The sequence below is a fragment of the Ostrea edulis genome, chromosome 4, assembly GCF_947568905.1.
Source record: "Ostrea edulis chromosome 4, xbOstEdul1.1, whole genome shotgun sequence".
NCBI classification, from domain to species: domain Eukaryota; kingdom Metazoa; phylum Mollusca; class Bivalvia; order Ostreida; family Ostreidae; genus Ostrea; species Ostrea edulis.
This window is the reverse complement of record NC_079167.1, coordinates 71,379,054-71,406,421: the sequence shown is the minus strand read 5'-3', so window position 1 is coordinate 71,406,421 and position 27,368 is coordinate 71,379,054. Positions and strand designations below refer to the sequence as shown.

At 36.7% G+C, this 27,368-nt stretch overlaps 2 protein-coding genes across 5 annotated transcripts in view; both read right to left on the bottom strand.

The window, feature by feature from the left end:
• Positions 1–1,753: 1,753 nt before the first annotated feature.
• Positions 1,754–10,529, bottom strand: LOC125669492 (uncharacterized). Its single transcript, XM_048904026.2, has 4 exons — positions 8,974–10,529; positions 6,322–6,556; positions 4,664–4,834; positions 1,754–2,584 (listed from the first exon to the last, which is right to left on the bottom strand). Exons 1-4 carry the CDS (start codon positions 10,081–10,083, stop codon positions 2,064–2,066), a joined length of 2,037 nt encoding a protein of 678 aa, XP_048759983.2. The 5' UTR covers positions 10,084–10,529; the 3' UTR covers positions 1,754–2,063.
• Positions 10,530–22,363: 11,834 nt separating this feature from the next.
• LOC125669490 (structural maintenance of chromosomes protein 6-like) overlaps positions 22,364–27,368 on the bottom strand; it is a 50,135-nt gene continuing 45,130 nt past the window's right edge. For all 4 annotated transcript variants that reach the window (XM_056163674.1, XM_056163676.1, XM_056163675.1 and 1 more), the window contains exon 25: positions 22,364–24,036. In XM_056163674.1, the coding sequence (XP_056019649.1) occupies positions 23,916–24,036 (121 nt within the window). In that variant the 3' untranslated portion in view covers positions 22,364–23,915. The remainder of the gene's footprint in view (positions 24,037–27,368) is intronic.

Below are 27,368 nucleotides of genomic sequence, written 5' to 3'. Positions count from 1 at the left end.
ACTACGTATTTTTGTTGTTGTAATAGGTCCTCCAAAAATCTGTTTGAATTTCAATGGGCGCGAATTGTGCTCCTTTACCAGCTAACCTGTTTTTATACTTTTACGAGGTAGAATTTATTCAAAATCTTCCTTTCTACACGAGAAGAAAACAATCTTTTGCTGTGGGCCTTCAGTCACGACATCTAGATATATCGACATTTTATCCATTTCAAAACAATACCCATTTTCATTCATATGTCGATAGGATATATCCCTACGATCTCGAAATAAAAGACACCACAGAGTCGTCCATATCTGTTTCATATTTGGATATTTTATTGAATATAGATGTTAACGGTAAATTAACAAATCAACTTTTAGACAAACGGGATGACTTCAGCTTCTCCATTGTTAACTTCCATATATATGCAGCAATACAAATATTTTATTACAACCTGCATATGTTGTTTACGCCTCTCAGCTGATTCTATTCGCAAGAACATGATCTGCGTATGATCAATTTTAAAATCAAAGCAAATAAACTGGTTACAGGAGTTCAACAGTTCCGTTTAAAGTCAGCATTTCGCAAATTCTATGGTTCTGATAACAATCTAATTTACAAATATAACCTGTCATTAGGTCGAATGCTGCAAGACGTGTTTCATACCATTTGTTATGTCGTTCTTTTTATACTGATTTTGACTGCATACAATTCCGTTCACCTGATCAAAATATAGGGCCCACGGCGGGTGTGAGCGGTCAACAGGGGATGCTTACTCCTCTTAAGCACCTGATCCAACCTCTGGTGTGCACAAGGTCCGCCATTTATATGATGTATGAGATAGATCACTGTTCGTTTTCACTACTTTTGAAAATCATCAAGTAAAGCAAGCTGAACATTGTACATAGAACATGCTTATCTTTTTAAAAGATTGGAAATCAAAGCTAGCGCTGCTGTCAACAGCTAAATGTTTAATTTTTCACAAAATGAAACATAGGTAACGTGTGCATACAAAAACCAGATTCAGCAAGTAAATATTTTGAATTCCATTTACATATAATATATATATATATTTGGATTCAATTCCTAGATATATTTTATTGGATTCCGTCTCTGGTGATATTTTTCCATCAATATGAATAATTTAGGTTCCATTTATCAAAGAATGCAAGGAAGAGAACGCCTGGATTGATAATGTGAGGATGAGGGAGTGAGAATGCAAGGGTGGGAACGCGAGTGCAAGAAAACGATGTGATAACGTTCTTGCTCTAAACTGGCACCCTGTTGACCTCGCTTCTCTCGTGTGTATAGCACCAATCAGCGGGGAACCAGTTTAGTTCTTGCTCCTGCATTTTCCCTTTGTTACCATAAAGGCGTCGGGGAAATTAAAGATTTCACTTTCACTACACAAACTGCATGGGCATTCATCAATAAACGTCAACAGAATCAGCCATATACGAGAAAAATCTTTCCGCAATCGTCCGACCTGGAGAGCAATCGTGCGTTAAATGTCGTAACATACCGCTGTGGTTTTCTTTTGAAATTTCAATGTCTAACTTGTTACTTTTAGAGTCGCATTGTGAACAATTTTGAGATACATATATAAACAAGTAAAGATTTCAAGCACTCACAAGAGGATGCGGTCTTTCTTATAAACTAGGGGTCTATGACGTCAGTGGTCTATGACATCAGTGATATATGACGACAGTGGTCTATGGTGTTAGTGGGTGCAAACCTCTACATATGCTTCCAAAACCACGAAATGACACCTTCTTTACAACATTAAAGATTATTTATTTCAAACAAGACAGAAATTTGAGAGATGAACCATGGAAACAATCAACATTACACAGTCACGAATGAACACCTTCCGGCCACTCTCCCAGAAAGGTGACGGTCAACATACTGTACTATGCCTTTAACGTTTGGCAGGGGGCATATGTATTGACGCATCACAAACAATACCTGTTTACGAGTGTTTGTCCCCCGTTAGAGATAGAGCACAACACAATGGAAGCACATGAGGGTATTTGTAAATACTGGCGGTAAAAATGCTGTATGGGCTCTGTTACCATGGTGATCATCAGTAGTCACGGTAACCTCTTTGATTGACAGCCTTCTTTATTTTCTCCAAGACCAGCGGAATGTTCTGTTTATATAACCTCTCGTTACTTATGTCGATATAGGGGAACTTGGCCAGAATTTTTCGCACCTGTTCAGGTGCATTTTCCTGCGGCGTGAACCTGAGAAGCACGGGGATGACAGGTTTATTAAAGGTCTCAGCCAGCGTCAGGTCCTTTTTACAGTTGTCGCTCTGGAGGTATTTAGGGGTAATACAGCTGAGAACGACAGACGCCGCCTTCATATTTCTCTGTATCTGGCTCTGTAAAGTTTCCGACCCACCGTCGTGGTGTCCCACGCTGCTACGGTTAGACTTGCTGCTGTGGCCCCGGGGAGGTAGCGTCATGGACACGTCCGCCCAACACTGTAGGTTGTTATTCTCCAGCATCTGTTTAATATCCTCCACTTTTCCCTGCATGTCCCACTGGAAGCTGATGAACACTTGGGGGTCTCCTTCGCTTGGGGCCCTGGTCACCATGCCATCTGGGAAATCAACAACAAACAAAAAACTCAGAAGTGTTTCAACTAAACAAGTCAAGTGTTAAAAATATCACCAACTCACAGGAATATGCAATCTTGAAATACTGGAACCATTTCGCAAAACGTGTCCTAAGACACATCTTACGATAATTAGAAGACACGTTCTTGATAACACATCATGTACTTTCAGAAAACAGAACTATTCTGTACTGACAGAGGTGTCATTTGCAAATTATTCATGTTCTGTTTCAATATTTTAAATTTACTACATTATTAGAAAATGTCACCGCCGGGATGGGGAAAAAAATCCTCTAAATGCATCCCAGATGTTAAGCAAAGAATGTAGTAGTTTGTACATTAAGGTTGATTGCTATACCAAAATTCTATTTAATGGCTCGTTAAAGCATCTCATTTAAGGAATAAATTTCATTTTTGAAAATTACATGAGGGTATGAACTGCGATGCTTTATGCCAGCATACTTTAAGAATCGCGTTAGCGCTTCACGAAAAGTATGCTAGCGTGAAGCGTTGCTGTTTATACCCACATGTACTTTCAAAAATAAAATTTTCATATTCACGTTTTACTTTCATTTCTGTCAGAATATTTCCAGCCGTTAAAATAGTCGTACTATATTCATCAAGATCCATACGCATGCACATTGTTCACATTCGTGAAGAAATGACTATCCATTTCAACTGGTAATGATATCGAAGGTAAAAACATGGGGAATGTAAATATCTAAGAAATGAATTTCATTTTTGAAAATACATGAGAGTTTGAACTGTGATGCTTTACTTCAGCACACTCCACGAGGAAAGCATGCTGGCGTGAAGCGTTGCAGTTCATACTCTCTTGTATTTTCAAAAATTAATTTTATTGTTCTACTTTCATTTCTGTCAGAATTTCCTGCCGTTACAATACACGTAACTATATTTATCAAGATTCATGTGCGCAATATTCACTACTGCAACGATTTCATGAGGAAATGACAATCGTTACAATTTGTAAAAGTGCCAAAGACAGTAAGATCGGAAATATAACTTTATGAAATATGATTTCGTCGAAGAGTGATAGAAGCATTTTTTTGTTTAGGTTGTTTTATCCGAAATAATAAAAAAAAAATGTCTTCTTTGCAAAGAATGGATTTTAGAGTCCAAATTTCGCTGTGATTTGATGCATGATAAGAATATCTAATAAAACATACTTAGAAGACTCAGATAGACAATGTGATTTTTTAAACAAAAATATTAAGAAAATCATGAACATTATTTGCTAATCCTTTTTTTTTAAACCTACCGTACGGCCAAAAATCTTTGTTTTTTTAGTCATTTAGAAATTAAAGCCTATATTAGACAAACATATTTTAAAAAGAAATTCAGAAGAAATGACCTAATTCAGAAATATTGCTTTAATTTAAAAAAGAAGTTTCAACCAAACCTGAGGGGAAAGTACCGACTACTATGCTATATATAGTATGAAGACCTCTCAGTAATCTTTCGGATTTCTCAATGATCGTGTAGTGCAGTGAATGATCCTATGCATGGCGCTCAGGGCCATTTTAAGGTCATAAAATTAGTCACATTGGCTTGAATATTGGTATGAAACAGGGGTAGACTACTGTGAAAGAAATCAAGCCAGTTTGAATCTTAGGAAGAGTCTATTTAGTTGGGTATCCTAAAGCTACGACAATCTAAAGATTCAAGTCAAATAAAACAAGTTTTGTGAAACGGCTGTGGTGAGGACTTACGACAGAGCTTAGTCTTAAGGCAGATCTTTGTCGTAAGATAGCTTTGTGGATTGGACCTCTATCATACGAAAATCTTCAAAAATCCACATAATACTCAGAGATAGGGTGATTTAAATCAACACTTAGACTAACGAAAGTGTCATTGTGCAATGGAGGATTTATCATTAAGTTACGATACTAGAAGTAGGAGAAGCTGACACAGGCAATTCATTTCAAAAAGGAAATATCTAAATTCACGGCTCAGATTGAATTGATATGGTTAAATTGGAGGTTATTATCGATATTGATCTATAGTTTTTATATTAAAAAATGATTACTCTATATCGATACTGACTTCTGGAGTAGGCAAGAGTCTCGAGCGGTTTGAGGCCCTCCGCCATCTTGTTAAGGTACGACTGTTCCAACACCACCCCTGGGACACGCCTCAGTGGTTTAATATGGTGCTCCAGAACGTCCAGACTTTCGTTGTACATCTTCGTCTCGAAGTCCACGGCCGGACACTCGCCTAGTGAGAAAGAGTACGAATCAAAAGTCAATACATATATAGGTATGTAACTCATTATAGAAAATAAATACATAGATTACTAGTATGTAAATCATCATAGAAAATACATACATAGATTATTAGTATGTAACTCATCATAGAAAATACATACATAGATTACTAGTATGTAAATCATCATAGAAAATAAATACATAGATTACTAGTATGTAACTCATCATAGAAAATAAATACATAGATTATGTAAATCACCAGGTCTTATACATTTAGATTATGTAAATCACCAGATCTTATACATATACATTATGTAAATCACCAGATCTTATATACATAGATTATGTAAATCATCAGATCTTATACATATAGATTATGTACCCACCAGATGTTATACATATAGATTATGTAAATCACTAGATCTTATACATTTAGATTATGTAAATCATCAGATCTTATACATATAGATTATGTAAATCATCAGATCTTATACATATAGATTATGTAAATCATCAGATCTTATACACATAGATTACGTAAATCATCAGATCTTATACATGTAGATTATGTAAATCATCAGATCTTATACATATAGATGATGTAAATCATCAGATCTTATACATATAGATGATGTAAATCATCAGATCTTATACATATAGATTATGTACTCATCAGATCTTACATACACATAGCTGATATAGCATGGGGATACTGATACTTGATTAAGCGATTCCAAATGCATGTGATATTACTGGGTCAAAAATCATGTGCTCTCAATATGAGTCGAAATACATGAGGGCATGAACTGTGAGGCTTTACGCCAGAATAGGAGTTAGTGCTTCACAAAAAGTAGGCTAGCGTGAAGCGTTGCTGTTCATACCCTCATGTATTTTCAAAAATGAACTTCTTCATATTTTCATTTCTTTCGGAATTCCCAGCTGTTAGAATCGATTCTATTTATTAAGATTCACGCACATTGTTCATATTCATGAGGAAATGGCTATTTAAATTGATAAAGATATCGAAGGCAAAAACATTAGAAATATAAACGTTTGAATAGCTATAGCTCTCCGGTGGAAGACTGAATTACTCTAGTTTATCTACCCCACCCCCGAGAGCTACCACCAGTCACTATGACGTAAAAGTAACTAAATTTAGCATAGCAATAAATCCATAGTCCAATGATTGCATCAACGCTTTAAATTTTAGCATCGAACATTTAGCTTTAGAGAAAGTTATTTTTCAAGTACGTTACAGACATGTCAAACATACCCAATATTTGCACACTATTAAACCGGATCAACAAATGATTGAATTATTTTCCAAACTGAACAGCATCAACTTTTGACACTTGTAAATTACTTTGTAAATACACAGCGTTTACGCGGAGGGATACTCTGCCACAAGAGTAAACAGTGTTACATGTATTAAGACCCTCTATATGGCATTGCTGGCATTTCAGCTTTGGTATAAATGTTTTGATAATTTATGAATACCTAAAACAGCTTTCAAGGAGGCCCTCATACTCATCCAAACGTTCTTAAACATGGCCGACACTAACTTCTTTCCCAACCAATCGGCAAACAAGACTTCGTGGAAAACAAATGGTGACCCGGTTGCTGCCTCTGTGAGAAGGACTATGACCTGTGTTGCCATGGCAACCTGTGGTCCATTTATTTGTAAGAATTCGTCTTTTGATCTGCCCAGCTTCACACTATCGTGATGAATCACCTAAATATAGAATTTGCCGGATTATGGTCATGCAGTAAACACTTATCTGTAAAACATTCTAGATAATATTCTACAAGACGACTTTGCAATTATTTCACCATTGAGTGAAGGAAAAAGGTATTTCTTTGTACAACTGAAGCTCCCCGAATCTAGCGTTTTTTCCCCCACGGGTTTCTAATATTATATCTTAAACTGATTTGATCCTAAATGTTGCAGGCGGCAAGTCCATTATTGATGGTGGATAAACGCGTGTAATGAGATTAATATTGAACTCTATTTTAAGATTTGTATATTTTTACTATATAAACGCCAGACAGTTAAGATTAGTTCGCTTTGTATGTCGTGGGTTCGAGCCCCGCTTGTGCCTTGACCGCGTCCGACGAAAAGGTAGGTATATAGACTCTATATATCCGACGTATAGGTAGGTATACAGACTCTATATATGAATTTCACATTTTGTTAGTCTGTCCATTTTATGATAATTTCAGAATAATGTATATTAAGAAATATTATTACAAAAATCCCTCTACTTACCGATTAGTTCAGTTATTATCAACAGAAAATGTCACAGAATTATGTAAATTAGGAAAATATTTATATAAATGTTCAAATATAAGAACAAAAATGCATACATAATGCTGAGGTTATCGTCATTTTTTATTTATTTTTTTACCATATTATATTTCATTTTCATTATGTTACAAAATATATTTACTATCTCACAGACATCAACTATCTATTTATACATTGAAGGAATTGTGTCCATTTACCTATCCTACATTATATTAACGTTATGTATAACTTTTGTTTATATTCATGTTTATTCATTCTATGTAAAAAGAGCTGCATGGTACTTGGTAATAAACAATACAATGCAGTGACTGTACCTTCACCAAACACTTGGCAGTCACGGGTTAATTTAAAAACGGAGGTAATGTGTCGCGGCAGGCGCTGGCACGTTAAGACCCATCACTGCTATATGGCCCTGGGCGCTAAATTTGTGGCCCTTCTCCTACAACCGGTGAATCGCAATATGAGTGAAAAATTCTCAAAGGGTAAATACATTATGAATGGGAGCGCGTGTGAAATGCGCGTGTCGTCAGCTTAAAATCAGATCATAAATTGCGTATCAATGTGCATTCTGAAACAGAACTTATCCAAGTCATTGTTCACTCTCCTTAGAAGTATATCAGACATTTAAATACACACTTAGCACTGTTCTTTTTTATTTGAGTCATTTTGTAAGGAAGACAAGCGGATAATCGTGGATTCATAACAGGTGCCTATTACATTTTGTCGGTGATCTCAAAACTATTAGAACTGATCATTAGGAGATTTAAACTGCTACTCCCCATAACTATATACATTTAAAATAAGAATATGAATAAAACATTATTTTAATGATCTTTAAATGTAATTCTTTCCCCCCTCTTTCTTCAGTTTTGGAAATTTTCAACTTGAGTCTTAAAAACTTTTCTTTTAAATCAATCCTTACGGGAAACTATATACACAATTTTATAATGAAATTGTTTGAAAACATCAAGTTTAAGTTTATAAGTACACATCATTGACTATTAGAAAACCTAGAAACAACTGAGAGGAGGAAGGGGACAATATATCACTAATATGGGAGGAACTTTAATAAACCCAAATCATAAATCAAAACCAGGCCTCCAAGTCACGTGATAAAATCACTCCAAATAAGCTCGACATGAAATTTAATTTACAGGCCATTATCGACCCATGAAACTAACTCTGAATAAAGTTACTGGATAAATATTGTTATTTAACGGGGATTAAAGCTGAGAAAATTCAAAAAAAAGGTTGTTAAAAGAAAAGCACTTCATCTTGTGTAAAGTAAAAATAATCAGTGTCAAACTTAATTAATCAAATTGATGACCAAGCGTTCAATCTGTTTAAAATTCGTAGACTAGTTTATCATTTCCATGGCATTGTGAACTCCATGTACCCATCCATCACCTAATGACGAGATATACTGTTAACGAGGTGATCCAGTTTTATGGAGCATTAAACTGACACTCGTGCATTGTCAACCAATTTTGGTCAGTTCTCACAAACTAGAATTGTCGCATGCAAAAATAAAACATTGCACACGTCAACAGATTGATTTACATATTGATGGCGATCCCGTGGGAGTGAAGACGAACTATTACATACATGTACAGCCTGTAAATACAACTTCAGACTCTCTCTCTCCCCCCCTCTCTCTCTCCTACTTACAAACACACAGGTGTATTCTAACTACAGTTGAAAACATTTCCAAAACTTGTGTTAAGCCAAACTGAGAAACTTCAGAGAGATAGGGTTACCAGGTGGTCATTGATCAAGTTTGCTGAAGCCATATATCAGTGATCACAATAACCATGTCATATCACATCAAATGTTGAATGTTTTACCTGCAGGTTCTTCTTCTTGAGGTCAGCCTTAATGTTCTGGGCCAGCCTAACATCTGTAGGGTCGTATATGAGATAGATAACGTCGGGTTTGGATCGCTGGGTCCTTGCCCGGAGGTGCCAGTTGTCCGGCTGTCGATGTTCACGATCTAACGTCTGCAATATCTGCTGCATGACCTTTTTTCTGACCACGCGACTGTCGATCCCCAGGTGGTGAATCATGTCTTGATCTGTGAGGGACATTAAAAGAAACCCGTCCACCATGCTTTCGGCCAGACTCTGACGATAAAACTCTTTTATTCCAAGCTTAAATAGCCATTCTTGAAGGTCATTTGCACTCCATTGACAAATTTTCTTACGTTTATACTCCCCTGTGAATTCTGTATCCGGGGGAGTGGACGGAGCCGGGGGTGAATTGATCGTGGCGTACCTCTCCACTTCCTCCATTATAGCGCCAATCACAACCGAGGTTTTCTCAGCTAAGCTTAACTTATGGTGATCGGGTGAAGTCAGTTGTACCACATCCTTCACTAGTAAACTGAACTCTTTTGGCATTTCAGTTTTATCTAGAGATGAAAACATCACAGGAAATATTGCAACTGAGGCTGGATCGACCTTTAACCTTTCTAAGAGAGTTTTACCCTCGTACACGGACACAGGGCACATGAAGTAACTGTCGGACATGATCAGAATGGCGGCGCGACACTTCTCCACAGCTTCCATCCGCATAGAAAACCAACAGGGGCTGTCTGTATTTTTTTCATCTTTATCAAACCAAATGTCTTCAGCCAAGTTATTTTCCTTGAGTTGGCGAACTGTCTCCACCACAAACTTACGCTCCGTGAAGCCCGCATCAGGAGAGTAAGAAATAAAGATGGTTTTCTTGACTTTCTTTGTTTTGGATTGGTTTGGCGGATTAAGCTGCTCCTTTCTGCCGTCACTCTGTAAGTTCGAGCCCTCCCGTTGAACAGGCTTTACAGTTGCTTTAGGTGTGTCCTTTGCTCGTTCGGGCTGGGATCGTACATTGGACACGGAGTCGAACTGGTTGATGTCATCCGCGTCTTGGCCTGTCTTGCCTCCTGTCTCTGGGTCCATGACCGGCCTTTTCACCATCAGTTTTGTCAAAGCCTACGCTAACTAACCTCTACCTGTGGCATTTCAAATATCAACAATATTTGTCTTCCAATGCCTTTTTGGCATTCATCTTCCATCAACAAAGTTTTAAATTAGCTCCTGCACGGCAAATAATTTGTCACAGAACATTCCCTCGCCTTTTCTACACACGCATCTGGCGAAATTAGTAAAATCGAGCACCTGCTTTACGCATAGAAACCAAACATTGTTTACTATAAGGCCGCTTAGGCATTGACGCATAACGCGATCGCTTAGATCAAATTAAATGACACTATACATACCAGTCGACAGGCAGTTGAACATATATATGTCATCATCAATCACACAATTAAGTCTTTTTGTTATCATTATACGTTTCGTCGAATTTGGCCACAGTGGTGGGAAAATGTTCGGTATCTCTGTGAAATGGGGGCGGATTCATCAGGGGCGGAGGTCATTTTAAAAATCATTTCTAAGGTGCATAAACATTGATTTTACGTACAGTATATCAAGTCATATAGACTTAGTCTATCAATGATAAATATATATGTAATAATTGAATCCGAACCTAGATCTAAATGTCATGTAAGAAATTAACATTGTATATGTTTATGAATAATTATGTATGTATATAATGTCCAATATGGACCATAATTTGGTAAATAAAGCTATCTATATATAGTCAGATGCTCTAATACTGATAAATCCAGCTCCATTAGGCACGTAGCATCGTTTTTCAAAGGGGGGGGTGTGGGTGGGTGTTAGTTTATTCTACTAATGTCTAAAGTTTTTGAAAACAATAATACATCATGTAGATAAAAAAAAAAAAAAAAAATAAACCACGACGAGCAGATGGTAAATATAAAAAAACCCAGTACCCATCCTTCAAAGTCTTAACTCGTAGTGGTGGTTGGGAGGGGGAGGGGCAGCGTGAGTTTCATTTCTTCAGTTCAGGCCAGGCCTACAGTTTTAGCATTCAATACTGATACATATATAAAGGGAGAAATAGTCACCAAATGTGTCTTAATTTGCTTGTGAAAATAACTAACGTTGCATGTAAAATAACGAAAAATGTATGTTTTCAGCCGCCTTTAAACTTTATGTACATCTGATGAATATTTTCATTTCCAGCATATACCATGCTACAAACAAAATCTATTTAGATGTGGCCATCATTGTGGTGAATATCAATATCACGAAATACTTTTCATGGAAATCCTCTGTATCCTGTCCCTATAATCAGCGTCTTACTTGTAAACAGTAACATGCTACATAGTTAGGGGTTTCATCTAAATTCTGTATCTCAACAGACACAGCCGATTTACAAGAGCCAGAATTTAAGAAGAACAAAATCTTTAGGAATTTGCAAAAAAAAAAAAAAAAAAAAAAAAAAAAAAAAAAAAAATTTAAACCCTTTATATTCAGGAGGTAAGTGGCTTAACGCCAGCCTTGATCTTTAATGCTCATCTACTCAAATCATCAACTGGTTAATAAGTTAGGGTAACCAAATCATCTAAAGGTTGAGTCAAGTTAACCAAATCATACACTAGTTAATGAGTCGAGTTAAACAAATCATCTACTGGTTTATGAGTCAAAATAACCAAAGATCTACTGGTTAATGAGTTAACCAAATCATTTACTGATTTCATGAGTCAAAATAACCAGATCATCTACTGGTTAATGAGTCAAAATAACGTCATATACTGGTTAATGAGTCAGGATAACCTGGCTAGGAGGTTATAAAAGTTTGCTCGGGCTCCAGCTCCAACTCTAGCTCGAAAAAAAGATTTGGAGTATGGCTCCAAATAATTTTAGGTTATAAAAACTGGCTCAAGTTCCGACTCCAAATTAGGCTCGAAAGTTGTCTCGAAATTGTGAGCCGGAGCACATACTCGAAATGTGGGTTATAAAACTTTTCAGTAAGGAAAACATACTCCAAATGGAGTATGCCATGCTTAAATCTCGAGTAAGCTCTATAGCTTACTTGAGATTTAAAGTATGTGCTCAAAGTGTCGTTTGCTTTTATAAAAATGGCTGCATGCCGAGCAATGCCAAATTGGAAACGTGCTCCACGCAATATCAGAGACAGATCATGCAACCCTTTAGAAGAACTATCTGCAGATGATGTTTTTGCAACATATATATTCCTACCACACACCATTATGGATCTCTTGCGTCAGCTGCCAGAAATATCATCTCCAACTCAGCGGAACCTTCCAATTCCACCCCCCTTCAATTACTAGTAACGCTGAGATTTCTAGGTTCGATTTTACAGATTTTACAGGGCTTGAAATATGTCCTATGCAGTCATTTTTACTATTTTCTGTTATTTTTAATGTGAAATTGATGAAATAATGCAAATTTTAAAATGTGAAAATTTGCCTCAGTGTCCGCAGATTGTATTAAACCAGCCCCCTTCTCCTATCGACGACGATAGGAGAAGGGGTGCTGATTTTAATCAGACTGCAGTGTCCGGTAATAAAAAATGATGTGAAAAATTGCCTCAGCGTCCGTTTTTTTTTTTAACCTATTGATTACTGGATACTGAGGCAATTTTTCACATTATATATATGTATATGTATATATATATATATATATATATATATATATATATATATATATATATATATATATATATTTCTGTGTTTTCTTTTCATATTTTTTAATCATATATATATATATATATATATATATATATATATATATATATATATATAATCGATTCGGGAACTGAATGTTCTACAGTTCTGAATACATCTGTATGTCTATTTCTCATGAAATGATCGTAAAAAGGGTGGTATAGGTACCTCGTGTTGATGCCTGAACGCTTCTAAATAGTACAAAAGGTTCATTCCCACGTACATTTTAATTGTGTAATTCACTATATTGCAACTACATGTACAGTATATCGAACAGAGGAAGTAATCTGAGAATTAATGTATGTACAAAATAATGTCACCATGAATTACATTAAGATTGTGCAATATATATTTGTATATATTTGATGCGGATAAAACTGTTTATTGTATACTGAACTACACGTATATTATATGTGAGAAAGAAATGTACGAGAAAAATTACATCTTTATATTAGAGACTGATTGATTGATTGTATTTTGCTTAACCTCTCGCTGGAGAATATTTCACTCATATGGAGATGTCACCAAGATCGGTGAAGGGCTTCAAATTTAGGCCTATGTTCGGCGCTAACGGCCATTGAGCAGTGAGGGTTTTTAGCATCCGTTTTTGAGGTCATCTCCGAGGACCCGTGACATTCACATCTTATTCCGAGCGTTTGGCGATGAAACTACCTGTTTTAACGACTTAGGTCTGTCGCGGCCGGGAATCGAACCCCGGCCTTCCGCATGCGGGGCGAACGCTCTAACCTCTCGGCCAAACGATACAAAAGTTATATATGTTGGGGAAAGGAGTAAATACATTTACTGACAATATCTTTCATAAACATAAGCGTAAAATAATTAGAAATACTTGTCAAATCAGTTTGACACGATCGTGCATTCATTGAAATGTAGCATCAAGTTACCCTTTTAAGATGGGGGGGGGGGGGGGGGGGGGGGGGGGGGGGGGGGGTAAGGAAAAAGATGACTTGTGTAAAATTCTTGTGAAGTGAGACAAAATAATAATAATAAATTGTGCTTTTACCCAAACTTGTAAATGCAAAAATTGATATGGGGGGGGGGGGGGGGGGGGGATTGTTGGCTTACTTGCTTAGTCCTCTTCGTGCTTGTCAGCACCGTCACCAGAGACTTCCATGTTGGTCTGTCTTTCGCCTATTTCTGGACCTGTCCCCAACTCCAGTTGTTATCTTTCATTTCTTTCTCCACCGATCTTCTCCAGGTCTCTCTTGGTCTTCCTCTCTTTCTCTTGCCAGTTGGTGACCATTTCAAAGCAACCCTTGGGATGGAATTTGGGTACATTCTGCATACATGTCCTATCCACAGCCATTTTCTCTTTCTGATCGTCTGGGATAGAGGAGTGGTGTTTGTCCTTTTGTACAGTTCGTCATTTGAGATGGTGTTAGGCCAGAAGATGCGCAATATTCTGCGGAGAAATCGGGTCTGAAATACATCCAGCTTGTTGGAAATAGACTTGGTTACTTTCCAAGATTCAGCACCATATAGTAGGACCCCAAGCACGTTGCTCTTGAAGATCTTAATTTTGGTGTTGGTGCTAAACTTTGTTGACCTCCAGATGTTCCGCAGAGCAGCATACGCTCCTTTGGCTTTAGAAATGCGAGCTTGTACATCTGCCTCTGAATCCCCATCAGTGGTGATCTTACTTCCTAGGTATGGGAAGTTGGTGACATCTTCGATGTTTGTGCCATTTAAGGAGATAGGTTCCTCTGATATGGTATTGACCTTCATGATCTTAGTTTTGGAGGTGTTTATATGAAGGCCAATTGTTTCAGCTGTTTTTGCGAGCTGGGTGGCTTTTTCTTGCATGTCTCGATGACGGTGAGATAACAGTGCAATATCGTCCGCAAAATCAAGGTCTTCAAGTACTTCTGTCATACCCCAAGTAATCCCTGTTCGTTTGCTTCTAGTTGTTTTTCGCATAATCCAGTCGATGCAGAAGGTAAAGAGAAGAGGAGAGAGCAGACATCCCTGTTTCACTCCTGTCGTCAATTTAAACTCCTCTGATAGGCTTGATCCACAGATAACTCTGGCATTAAGTTCAGTGTATTGCATCTTGATGATGGAGATGATTTTATCTGGGATTCCATAATGATGAAGGATTCTTTCTAGGGCTAGGCGATTAACACTATCAAAAGCTTTGGTGAAGTCAATGAAATTGATGTATAATGGGGAGTTCCATTTGCTTTGTTCTAGAATTTGTCTGAGAGCGAATATCTGATCAGCGCACGACTTCCCTTTCCTAAAGCCTGCTTGTTCTTGACGCAGTAAGGGATCTGTTACTTCTGCAATTCTGTCCAGTATCACTCTGCTTAGAACCTTCATGGTAACAGAAAGCAACATTATTCCTCTATAGTTGTTACAATTTGAGAGGTCTCCTTTCTTTGGTAATTTAACTATAAGGCCAGTTTTCCAGAAGGATGGTGTTTCTTCTGATTCCCAGATCTTCTGTAGGATATTTGTCAAAATTGTAGGTGTCCAGTATTCTTCGGCCTTGAGGAGCTCTGCATGTATCTGATCAATGCCTGCAGCTTTTCCATTTTTAAGTTTGGTGATTGCCTTTTTTACCTCTTCTATACTTGGTGGATCAGTATCAATATCTAATGTGTCCGTGGCTGGTAATATTATTGCCTCGTTCTCTGGGTCTTTCATATTAAATACTTCTTCAAAATGTTCCTTCCAGCATTTCAGTATGTCTTCTTCTTTTGATAGTACATTTCCCTGTTTGTCTTTAATTGGTAGCTCTGATGACTTAAATTTGCCTGCTAATGTTTTTGTAATTCGATAGAGGGTCTGCATGTCTTGTTTAGAAGCTGCTTGTTCTGCCTCATAAGCTAGCTTTTCAGTGTATGCCTTTCTGTCAGCTCTTGCACTCCTCTTTACTTCCCTGTCAATAGCCCGATATTCTGCCTGGAGTTGGTCCTTTTGCCTCTTAGATTTTGTGGATAAGATTTTACTTTTCTTCTCTTTTCGTTCTTCTACTATTTTCCATGTTTTATCTGAAATACATTCCTCTTTTTTCTTTCTCTTTGGGCCAAGTATTTGTTGACTATTTTCTATTAATACTTTGTTAAAAGTTTCCATATCGATTTCATCAGGATGTTCCATGAGTGTTGAATACTTGTTCTGGATTTTTAATTGAAAAGATCTCAGGGTTTTTGTATCTTTGAGTTTTTGGATGTTGATTGGAGGTGGTCTTTGATCTTTTTTCCTTGATTTCCTCAGTTTTAACTTGATTTTTGCCAGTACTAAAGAGTGGTCACTTCCCACATCAGCCCCTTGTTTTGCAACCACATCGAGAAGACTACTTCTCCATCTCTTGTTGATGATAATATGGTCAATTTGGTTCTTTGTATGACCATCTGGTGAGTTCCATGTTGTCTTATGGATGTCTTTGTGCATGAATATAGTTCCACCAATTACTAGGTCGTTTTCTTGGCAGAAAGTACATAGTCTCTCTCCGTTGTTGTTACATTCTCCTATTCCTTGCTGGCCCATGATGGTTTCTTTACCTTGGTTGCATTTTCCAACTTTAGCATTTAAGTCTCCAAGGATAAGCAGAACATCATGAGATGGTGTGTCGTCTACTACCTTTTGTAGGCTGTCATAGAAAGATATTTTCTCTTCATCTTCTGCATCATCTGTTGGCGCATAGCAAACCACAGCAGTCAATTTGGCGAAGACTGAGTTGTACCTTGCTGTTATTATTCGCTCACTCACAGGTTTCCATTCTAAAAGACTTCTGTGGACCTCCTTTGTTGTAATAATGGCTACTCCTTTGCTATGATGGTCGTCGGTTCTTCCAGAGTAGAGTATCTGATGTCCTGATACTAGTTGTTTTGATCCACTACCTGTCCATCTGGCTTCACTAACTCCTAGGAGCTCGATCTTGTAATACTCCATTTCTCTCACCACTTGTGCTAGTTTTCCTGTTTGGTAGAGGGTCCGCACGTTCCAGCAGCCCACTCTACGGGTTATTTTCGGTCGAAGGACATCTCCTATCGGGATGGATGATTCACCCGTCATACTTCCAGTGTCCTGAATGGTGTCAATCCTTCTTCCATCATTTTGTTCTCTGGTTAAGGTTTCTGTAGCGTCTTTTGTTTAACATGTTAGGGTTGCTGGCCCTAAGCATAACCCCCTGAACTCGGAGGACCAGTGGTTTTCTGTTGGGGTTGTCCTTCCCTTAGATGATTGCGTTCCCTTGCTTTCGTGTTCATCTACACGGATTTTCTTTCTGGATTTTCTTCCATAGCCTTTGACTTGCCAAAGCCATCCACGAGGCAGTGGAACTATTTGACCCATAGATGGGGCAAGGTTGGTGAGAGCCAGGACATGTCCACGCGCAGGTGGGCCTGCACTCTGCACCTCTAGGGTCCTTACTACTCCGAGATCCCCTTCATGTTAGCCTTGAGTGCTAGACCCAAGTTTCCGTGTGTTGCCCCGAGGAGGCGTTTGAAGGAGTCTAAGTAATGTAGAGGCTATGTACTGGCGGGGCGAGATTTCTGCTTTCGCTACTTTCCCTTTCACCTACAAGTAGGCTAGCCAGCGGCAGTAAGGATCTATAGGCGTTTGATCTTTACCGCACTAGACGCATATCATTACTCTGTGATAAACACCAACACACGAGATTGTTGGGGATGTGAGGTATTTATTGACTGTCAGAAACTGTAATTTTTGTACATGTACCAGCACTCGTCCCGTGCAACGTGCGCATGTATAAGGGTTGAATTCATAACTGCAGGCTCTTACATTCTTCTCTCATTCAGAACTAACCCCCCCCCCCACTTTTAAACCAAACAATAATTATGTTTTGTAATAAAATGAAAATGATTTATTCTATTTTGGTGAGTGATCTGCAATTTTCCTTGAATTTTCACAGTTGATAATCCTGACATTTGTACTTTATAAATTAAATTTCTGATATAATAAGAAAATTAAAGTTTACTTTCACTCTTATGCACACGTTCCTTTTTCATTTTTGCTTTGCTATGAAGATCGATCCTTTCACTTTGGTGTAACGGCGAACGCACGGTGAGCGATTTGTGAACGGTGAACGCAAAACTGTAAACGGAGAGCGAACGGGAAAATAGTAAAGTATCTAATGTTTCAGGGATTGTAAATCCGCCACTGGCTACAGCTCTGCAGACGATAGCGAAATTTTATGTTGTAAATGTCTATGATATATACATGAAACACAGTAAAAATGGTAATATACATGCATATATATTTTACAGAAATTACATCTTATTCAACGAATATTTCTTTTTAAAAAACATTTAGAACGTTTTAGCAAAGTACTGGCACTAAATAACTCTTATAAGGATTGGAATATTGCTGTGAACTGCCGTCAACATAAACACATGGCATTCTCTCACCAGAGGGCGCGCTACGCAAGCTTCACTTTCACCTCTGTTATCGTCTGATAAATAGTTCGGCTAACCATATGATCTCGCATGGACAAAATGACGTCTTTGACTCCAACAGAAAGGCACGTTTCTGTTCTTTGTGCAATGTCAGATTTTCATCATTATAATCTCGCTATTTTTTTTTAATGTAGAGTCCATAGTTACTAAGCGAAAGTGAAATAATACATTTGACAAGACAAAATAGTTCCATAAATATGGAGGTTGCACTAACGTAATACAGCGTTTCGATACCTACCAATGTGTTTTTAACTCATAAATGTATGTTTTATTTATGAAAATGATGCAGATTTATTTTATTTTCAAAGACGCTCTGTTTTACAAAATTCTTGTAAATTAGACGATAACAGAGGTGTTGTGGAGCGTAGCGTAACGCCCTCTGGTGAGAGATTGAAACACATGGGCGCCGCCATTACGGAAGAAGTCTAAAAAAAGGCCGCTTGTGCAATTAAAAAAAGTTTTGAGTATGAGCTCGAAAACTGGAGTAAGTACTCCTAGGAGTACATACTCGAAATGTTTTATAACCTTAGAATTGAAACAGACAGTGAATTATCTCCCTTTTACTGTATAATCAAAAATAATTGTAAATATTGTAATTAATGTGTCTGTTGATTAAAAAGAGTTAACAAGAATTAATATCATAAAAGAATAAAACAAACAAAAATAGTTATGCATATGTAGATAGTCAGGTAGACTTTTTAAACCCCCTAATTAGATTGTGGTATGTAGAGTCTTGTAGCCTGTTAATATGTGAATGCTGGAACACATACATAGTGAGCAGCCACTTGGATCCAGGGTTCGTTCGTTGTCTAAATGATAGAAGTAGACGATAGTTATTGACAGTATCACATTGGTGCTCTTGTGAGTAAGTGATTCATAGCTATAGTTAAAACGTATCTCATTTCCAGTGTTAGAATCATTAGCACTGTGGGTTTTTGATATGCAACTGGCATAATACGGCAAGTGGCTATATATCAAGTGGCATTGCAACTGGCTGATGCAAGTGGCATTGAAACTGGCTGATGCAAGTGGCAATTGGCAAGTGTCATATGCAACTGGCCCATGCAAGTGGCTATAGACAGTTGGCATATGCAAGTGGTTAGGCCAGTGACTTACAAGACAAGTTGTTTAAATTAAAGACCAGTTGAATAACCAGGGGTTCAGGACACCAGACAGGTGTATAGAATATATGTATATTTTGTAAATTGTTTAACTTGTTGTATTTCGTTAAGCACCAGACAGGTGTCAATAATATATGTATATATTGCAACTAGTTGTACTCCAGACAGGGATTATCATTGTTCAATAAAACTCGGGTGAACCGGGCACGAGCCTAGACACACGGTAGACGCCCGGCACGTTACAGAATCTAACCACGTACTCCTCGGAGTATGATTTTGAATTCGAGCTAGAGTTGGAGCTGGAGCCCGAGCCAACTTTTATAACCCCCTAGCCAGGTCATATACTGGTTAATGAGTCAAGATAACCAAATCATCTACTGGTTAATGAGTCAAGATAACCAAATCATCTACTGGTTAATGAGTCAAGAGAATGAGATCATCTACTGATTAATGAGTCAGGATAACCAGGTCATATACCGGTACTGTTTTATGAGTCAAGATAACGAGATCATTTACTGGTTAATGAGTCAAGATAACAAGATCATCTACTGGTTAATGAGTCAAGATAACGAGATAATCTACTGGTTAATGAGTCAATATAACCAAATCATATACAGGTTAATGAGTCAAGATAACCAAATCATCTACAGGTTAAGAGTCAAGTTAACCAAATCATCTGGTTAATGAGTCAAAATAACCAAATCATCTACAGGTTAATGAGTCAAGATAACGAGATCATCTACTGGTTAATGAGTCAAGATAACTACGTCATATACTGGTTAACGAGTCAGGATAACCAGGTCATATACCGGTACTGGTTTATGAGTCAAGATAACGAGATCATTTACTGGTTAATGAGTCAAGATAACAAGATCATTTACTGGTTAATGAGTCAAGATAACCAAATCATCTACAGGTTAATGAGTCAAGTTAACCAAATCATCTGGTTAATGAGTCAAAATAACCAAATCGTCTACTGGTTAATGAGTCAAGTTAACCAAATCATCTGGTTAATGAGTCAAGATAACGAGATCATTTACTGGTTAATGAGTCAAGATAACGAGATCATTTACTGGTTAATGAGTCAAGATAACGAGATCATTTACTGGTTAATGAGTCAAGATAACAAGATCATCTACTGGTTAATGAGTCAAGATAACGAGATCATTTACTGCTTAATGAGTCAAGATAACGAGATCATTTACTGGTTAATGAGTCAAGATAACCAAATCATCTACTGGTTTATGAGTCAAGATAACGAGATCATTTACTGGTTAATGAGTCAAGATAACAAAATCATCTACTGGTTAATGAGTCAAGATAACCAAATCATCTACTGGTTAATGAGTCAAAATAACGAGATCATCTACTGGTTAATGAGTCAAGATAACTACGTCATATACTGGTTAATGAGTCAGGATAACCAGGTCATATACTGGTTAATGAGTCAAGATAACCAAATCATCTGGTTAATGAGTCAAAATAACCAAATCTGATTAATGAGTCAGGACCAGATCATATATATTGGTTAATACATGTAAGTGATTATAGCTATATATATATCAACTGCTTAAAGAGGTTCGCACCCGACATTTGGAGTAATGTCAATTTTTTGGGAAGTGTAGTTTTGATTTCTAATTTTTGAAGGAGAATTAGGAAGTTAAGAAGAAAAACTGGGGTCGCAACACTTGTTACTGAGCTATAATGTTCTACACATGACGTTTTTGCACTTAAAATTTATTCAATTAAACTTGATTTTTATGTTAGTGTCAACACAACATAAGCAACACAAATCAATCATTACATAAAATAGATACATAATCATGTCCTCTAACACTACAGATGCAAAAAAAAAAAAAAAATACTAGTAAAGGAAATAATGACCTTTTTGCACTTGAGATACGAAAAACTTCATGATATCAAAATTGAAAGTTTAAAAGAACATATTAGGAGTAATGTCAATTTCTAAAATTTTACATAATTTTCAAGGTCTGGTCTTCCAGTTTAAAATGCAACTTAAAAAAGTGGGGATTGGAGATAAAAATTTTGAATTATTAGAAAAAATACTGAATTTTTATACAAAATTTCGAGTATATCAATTAAAACTTTTTTAAGAATTGGTGTTCTGTTTGGAAAAATATATCAACCAAGTTAATAAATTAAAACATTTGAACTAGTTCCAAGTCTCAACTACCTGTATCATAAATTATAAAACTGAAATACACGTATAGGGGTATAAAAATAGACGATAAATTGGATGAAACAGAAACTGCAATACCATGCAGAATTAGAACTTTTTGATTAGTGAATCCTTCCACCACAAAATATAGTACCTGTCAAACCCTTTCAAAATTTGAATTGACACAAAATTTTTCAACTGGATAGGGTTCAGCAATAGATGTGTAATATGTTGCACCAATGTGATCAATATTGAACCAGTAAATACTTAGTTCTAGCATCCTGCACAGTTGTACGCAAAAGCTCAGGAGCTAATTTCCTTAATTAAATCAAAATAGCCACTTAATAATTTTTAAAACTTTACAGGTTTTTTTTTTTTGCTTCAGAACATATCTCTGTAACAAGTCTGATACTTTATTATCACGTAAATCTATAAGCGTAAACTGTTCTGAAATTTAATCAATATAGAATGCTTTTGTAAATCTGTATGCCCTCTCCTAGGGAGAGGCTAAAATAGCCTGTGCCTGCTGCCCAATCCTATTCATTTTTAAAATAAAATATTGTTTAAATCAATTAAGTAAATTCCTATGCCCCACTAGGCTTCTAAGCGAAGTGGCTCATTTCATGAAGGTACATTTTGTTTGCATGTAATTTTACATCTGATGAGAAATTTTCATTTACTTTGACATTTCTTTAGCTTTAGGTGCTACACGCAATTTTGTGAAATGAATAAGATCCATGCATTGAAGGAAATATAAAAATTAAGAACTGAATCAGTAGAGGCCACTATATATTTTACTGTTGATGAACGCGAGGAGTACCCATAAAACCACAGAATTCCACCCTACATCCAAAATAATTCCGCATTACAATTACATGCACATAACAAAGAAACACTAGGTACTGTAACAAAATTTATTCCAATGGTGACATCATGATAAAATAGAGCTCGATGACAAAACACTGAATGAGCACCAACTACAAACAAGATGGGAGTATTTTATGCACGGGGAGGTGAAGCATTATATGTACTGATCACCGCCGCAGACTTATTGTCCAGTATTCAAATTATACAGAACTCAAGAAAACATACAGAATACAATGAGGTAAGGTGTGAAGTTGTAAAATTAACCATCTGTGGGAGATGAAGAAATAATTTACGACTTTCTGTCCTCACAGGTATCATGTTATAATGTTCTATTGTCGTGATTTAAACAATATTAAACAGGCAATGAGTTAACTTTTTACTGTACAATCTGTTGTCGTGAGTTAAACAATATTAAACAGGCACTGAATTAACTTTTTACTATACAATCTGTTGTCGTGAGTTAAACAATATTAAACAGGCACTGAGTTAACTTTTTACTATACAATCTGTTGTCGTGAGTTAAACAATATTAAACAGGCACCGAGTTAACTTTTTACTATACAATCTGTTGTCGTGAGTTAAACAATATTAAACAGGCACTGGGTTAACTTTTTACTATACAATCTGTTGTCATGAGTTAAACAATATTAAACAGGCACTGGGTTAACTTTTTACTATACACTCTGTTGTCGTGAGTTAAACAATATTAAACAGGCACTGGGTTAACTTTTTACTATACAATCTGTTGTCGTGAGTTAAACAATATTAAACAGGCACTGAGTTCTCTGTTTACTATACATCATGGACCTTTGAATAATGAATATTTAAGTTTATGATGATGTATACATGCAATGATTTACAATTCAAGGTTAGAGCCGAGGTCTACAGCTAGTCTAAAAAAAAATTGAGAAAACAAAATCTCATGATCACATAAAAGCTTTCTCTTGATAAAACTGAAGGACATTCATAGGGTGTAGTCAAGTTTAACATTAGGTCAGTACTATTCTCTCAGCTACAGGTCAGTACTATTCTCCCAGCTACAGGTCAGTATTATTCTCCCAGCTGCAGGTCAGTACTATTCTCCCAGCTGCAGGTCAGTACTATTCTCCCAGCTGCAGGTCAGTATTATTCTCCCAGCTACAGGTCAGTACTATTCTCCCAGCTACAGGTCAGTACTATTCTCCCAGCTACAGGTCAGTACTATTCTTCCAGCTAGCCGAGATATATTAGCACTAGAACTGTTCTTGTATAAGAAATGGGAACATAAAAACTACTGTCTCAATTTACAAGATTTAACAGTAGGATAACGACATACAAATTCTATTGCATCAACAGCAGCAATTGAACTTCCTTATTCATTCACAGTACTACACATCCAATCAAAAAGCATAACACAGAAGTCAAATCTAATGGAAATAGGACTTTCAATACAGTTACTAATAATCAACAATGAAGTAATCCAATGAAAATGCTGCACACAACCACGGTTTGGAATGTAAGTGGGCAAGCCAAACTAATCTGACTGAACACATTGGGGGATTCTGACTAGAGTTCACAGGCCGTAGCCATGGTTACTGTATTAACATCAGTCACCATCCTCTTCCTCCTGTTCGTTATGGATTGGTTCGAATGGCAGTACACCTTGACCCCGATCTGGATCCGGCATCCAAAAAATCTTACGACTTTCTATCTCAATTCCAAGTTTACTGTCAAAAGAAAAAACAAACAAAGGAATGAATTGTTGATTTGCCTGTAGCGAGTTGATATTTTTCTACGGTTGTCCATTTTTTCTAGAATTTTGCAGATAGAAAAAATCCGCAAAAATTACAATTGCAAAATATATATGTATGCATATAGGTATAATGCAACCGCAGAAATTGGAAACACAGAATATAATTTGCTACCATTTAGAGATCAAATTGGAAAAATTTTCAACTGCAAAAAATAAAATATCCATTACATAGTATATTACAACATGGCAGCAAAACAGCCACTACATCTGTGAATTATTAGCTCTGACATTCTATAACAGCCACTACATCTGTGAATTGTTAGCTCTGACATTCTATAACAGCCACTACATCTGTGAATTGTTAGCTCTGACATTCTATAACAGCCACTACATCTGTGAATTGTTAGCTCTGACATTCTATAACAGCCACTACATCTGTGGATTGTTATCTCTGACATTCTATAACAGCCACTACATCTGTGGATTGTTAGCTCTGACATTCTATAACAGCCACTACATCTGTGAATTGTTAGATCTGACATTCTATAACAGCCACTACATCTGTGGATTGTTAGCTCTGACATTCTATAACAACCACTACATCTGTGAATTGTTATCTCTGACATTCTATAACAGCCACTACATCTGTGAATTGTTAGCTGACATTCTATAACAGCCACTACATCTGTGGATTGTTAGCTCTGACATTCTATAACAGCCACTACATCTGTGAATTATTAGCTCTGACATTCTATAACAGCCACTACATCTGTGGATTGTTAGCTGACATTCTAGAACAGCCACTACATCTGTGGATTGTTAGCTGACATTCTATAACAGCCACTACATCTGTGGAGTGTTAGCTGACATTCTATAACAGCCACTACATCTGTGAATTGTTATCTCTGACATTCTATAACAGCCACTACATCTGTGAATTGTTAGCTGACATTCTATAACAGCCACTACATCTGTGAATTGTTATCTCTGACATTCTATAACAGCCACTACATCTGTGGATTGTTAGCTGACATTCTATAACAGCCACTATATCTGTGAATTATTAGCTCTGACATTCTATAACAGCCACCACATCTGTAAATTGTTATCTCTGACATTCTATAACAGCCACTACATCTGTGAATTGTTAGCTGACATTCTATAACAGCCACTACATCTGTGAATTGTTATCTCTGACATTCTATAACAGCCACTACATCTGTGAATTGTTAGCTCTGACATTCTATAACAGCCACTACATCTGTGGATTGTTAGCTGACATTCTATAACAGCCACTACATCTGTGAATTATTAGCTCTGACATTCTATAACAGCCACTACATCTGTGGATTGTTAGATCTGACATTCTATAACAGCCACTACATCTGTGGAGTGTTAGCTCTGATATTCTATAACAGCCACTACATCTGTGAATTGTTAGCTCTGACATTCTATAACAGCCACTACAGTACACGACACGAGTTTTATACACCCCACCGTGGAAAGACCACGGTGGAAAATCCACGGAGATACACCGTGTCCTCCGTTTTCCACCGTGTGTGTTATTTGCGAATACACATAGCTGCTAAGAGCTTTGTTCTGGCCACGGGCGCCTTGCGGGAGATGTGAAAATGTGCCGCAGGCCAAATAATCAAGATGGAATTTTAAGAAAAGAAAAAAATGTCAATATTTTCCCTCCTGATACTTATAGTGTTTTTCAGCATTTTGAGCCAATTCCAACGATACCAAACACTATATATTATGTTTTTAAGAAAACCTGGTTTTGAAATTTTTTCTTTAATAGTCTTCTTTCTTCATTAAAATATTCTTAAATTCTATGTTTAAATAATGCGTACTAGCAGGCAATTCCTGTTTTGAATGCGAATTAGTATAATCAGTAAATGAAAAACATACATGTACAACTCTCTCTCTCTCTCCGACAAATGCGCTGTTTAACATAATTACTTCCTACATATTGTGTTTTAAAATATGCATCTTGACAAATATAACTTGATCCAATATAGAAATTAGAGCATTGTCGATGATTAACAAATTGGAATTAATTTATTACGTAATTAATAGAAGCAAAAATACAAACCATCGAATGATTTATTTTTAAAATCCCGAGTTAATTACAATTGACCGAGACTTATGTTCGATGTACTTTGATAGAGGTTTTCATAAAAAAAAAAAGTTCATCGGGAGTGTCTGAATAATGTAATGATTTTTGTATAATAAGTATATACCATGCAAATTCCTAGGGTCTTTGTCACAGTATAACTAAATTACGGTTAGCTAGTTTGGGTTTTGACTTCTTATGAAAAGTGTGAAATATATTGGGTCGGCGCGATATCAGATCTAGTCTAAGATCACGGGTATCTTGCGCCGACTCAATATATTTCACACTTTCCGCAAGAAGCTAAGCACTTCTGTTGATTTCAAATACACGGATTAGCTGACCCCCATTGTTCTACTGAGGCGAAAATCCCTTCGAATTTGCATGGAATGTAAAGTTATACACAGGTCATTGTTATAGTCATACATCATAGTACCGCTAACCCGACAAACATTTTTTTATTTTAAATAAGTTATTGAATGACGAAGTATGACCAAACTGCAGATTGAACTTTATAGAGCCCCGTGCTAACATTACTTATATTTTTCAATGTATCAGAAGGGGTATGTTGCCAGTTAAGTTGTGTAAATTTCTTGACAAGCAATAAAATAACAACAAAAATGGTGCTTAAATTGTCCGATTACGAAAACCTTAAATGAGGGGGGGGGGGGGGGGGGGGGGGGGGGGGGGGTGTAGTAGTCTGAAATTGTCTCAATTCCCCCTTCTGACTTCAATTTCTTAAATCGTGCAGTGGGTAGGTCGCTACAAGCTACAAGGCTAAATCCTTAACTTTCAAGTTTTCAAATTACACCCTCTCCGATTCTACGTGCTTGTAATCAATATTTAAGGATGTAAATCCTCGATGTCAAATGCAACTAGTTCATGAAAAAAAAGACTAATATCAATATAAACAGAAATGACTTAACGATTATTTGCTTTTATTCATATATGCTATCGATTATTAAAATCTTTAATTTAATCTTTAGATGCATTAGACAATGAAAGCAACAGAGAGAGAGAGAGAGAGAGAGAGAGAGAGAGAGAGAGCATTGGTAATCATTGATTATAATATTCATGAATGTATGCATATACGGGAAGTTTTATACGTTCAATATAAATCTTGAAAGTACAATTTCTTTCTGATTAATTATCCATCCCCTTTCATTCTGATATTGTTTTTTATTTCCCAT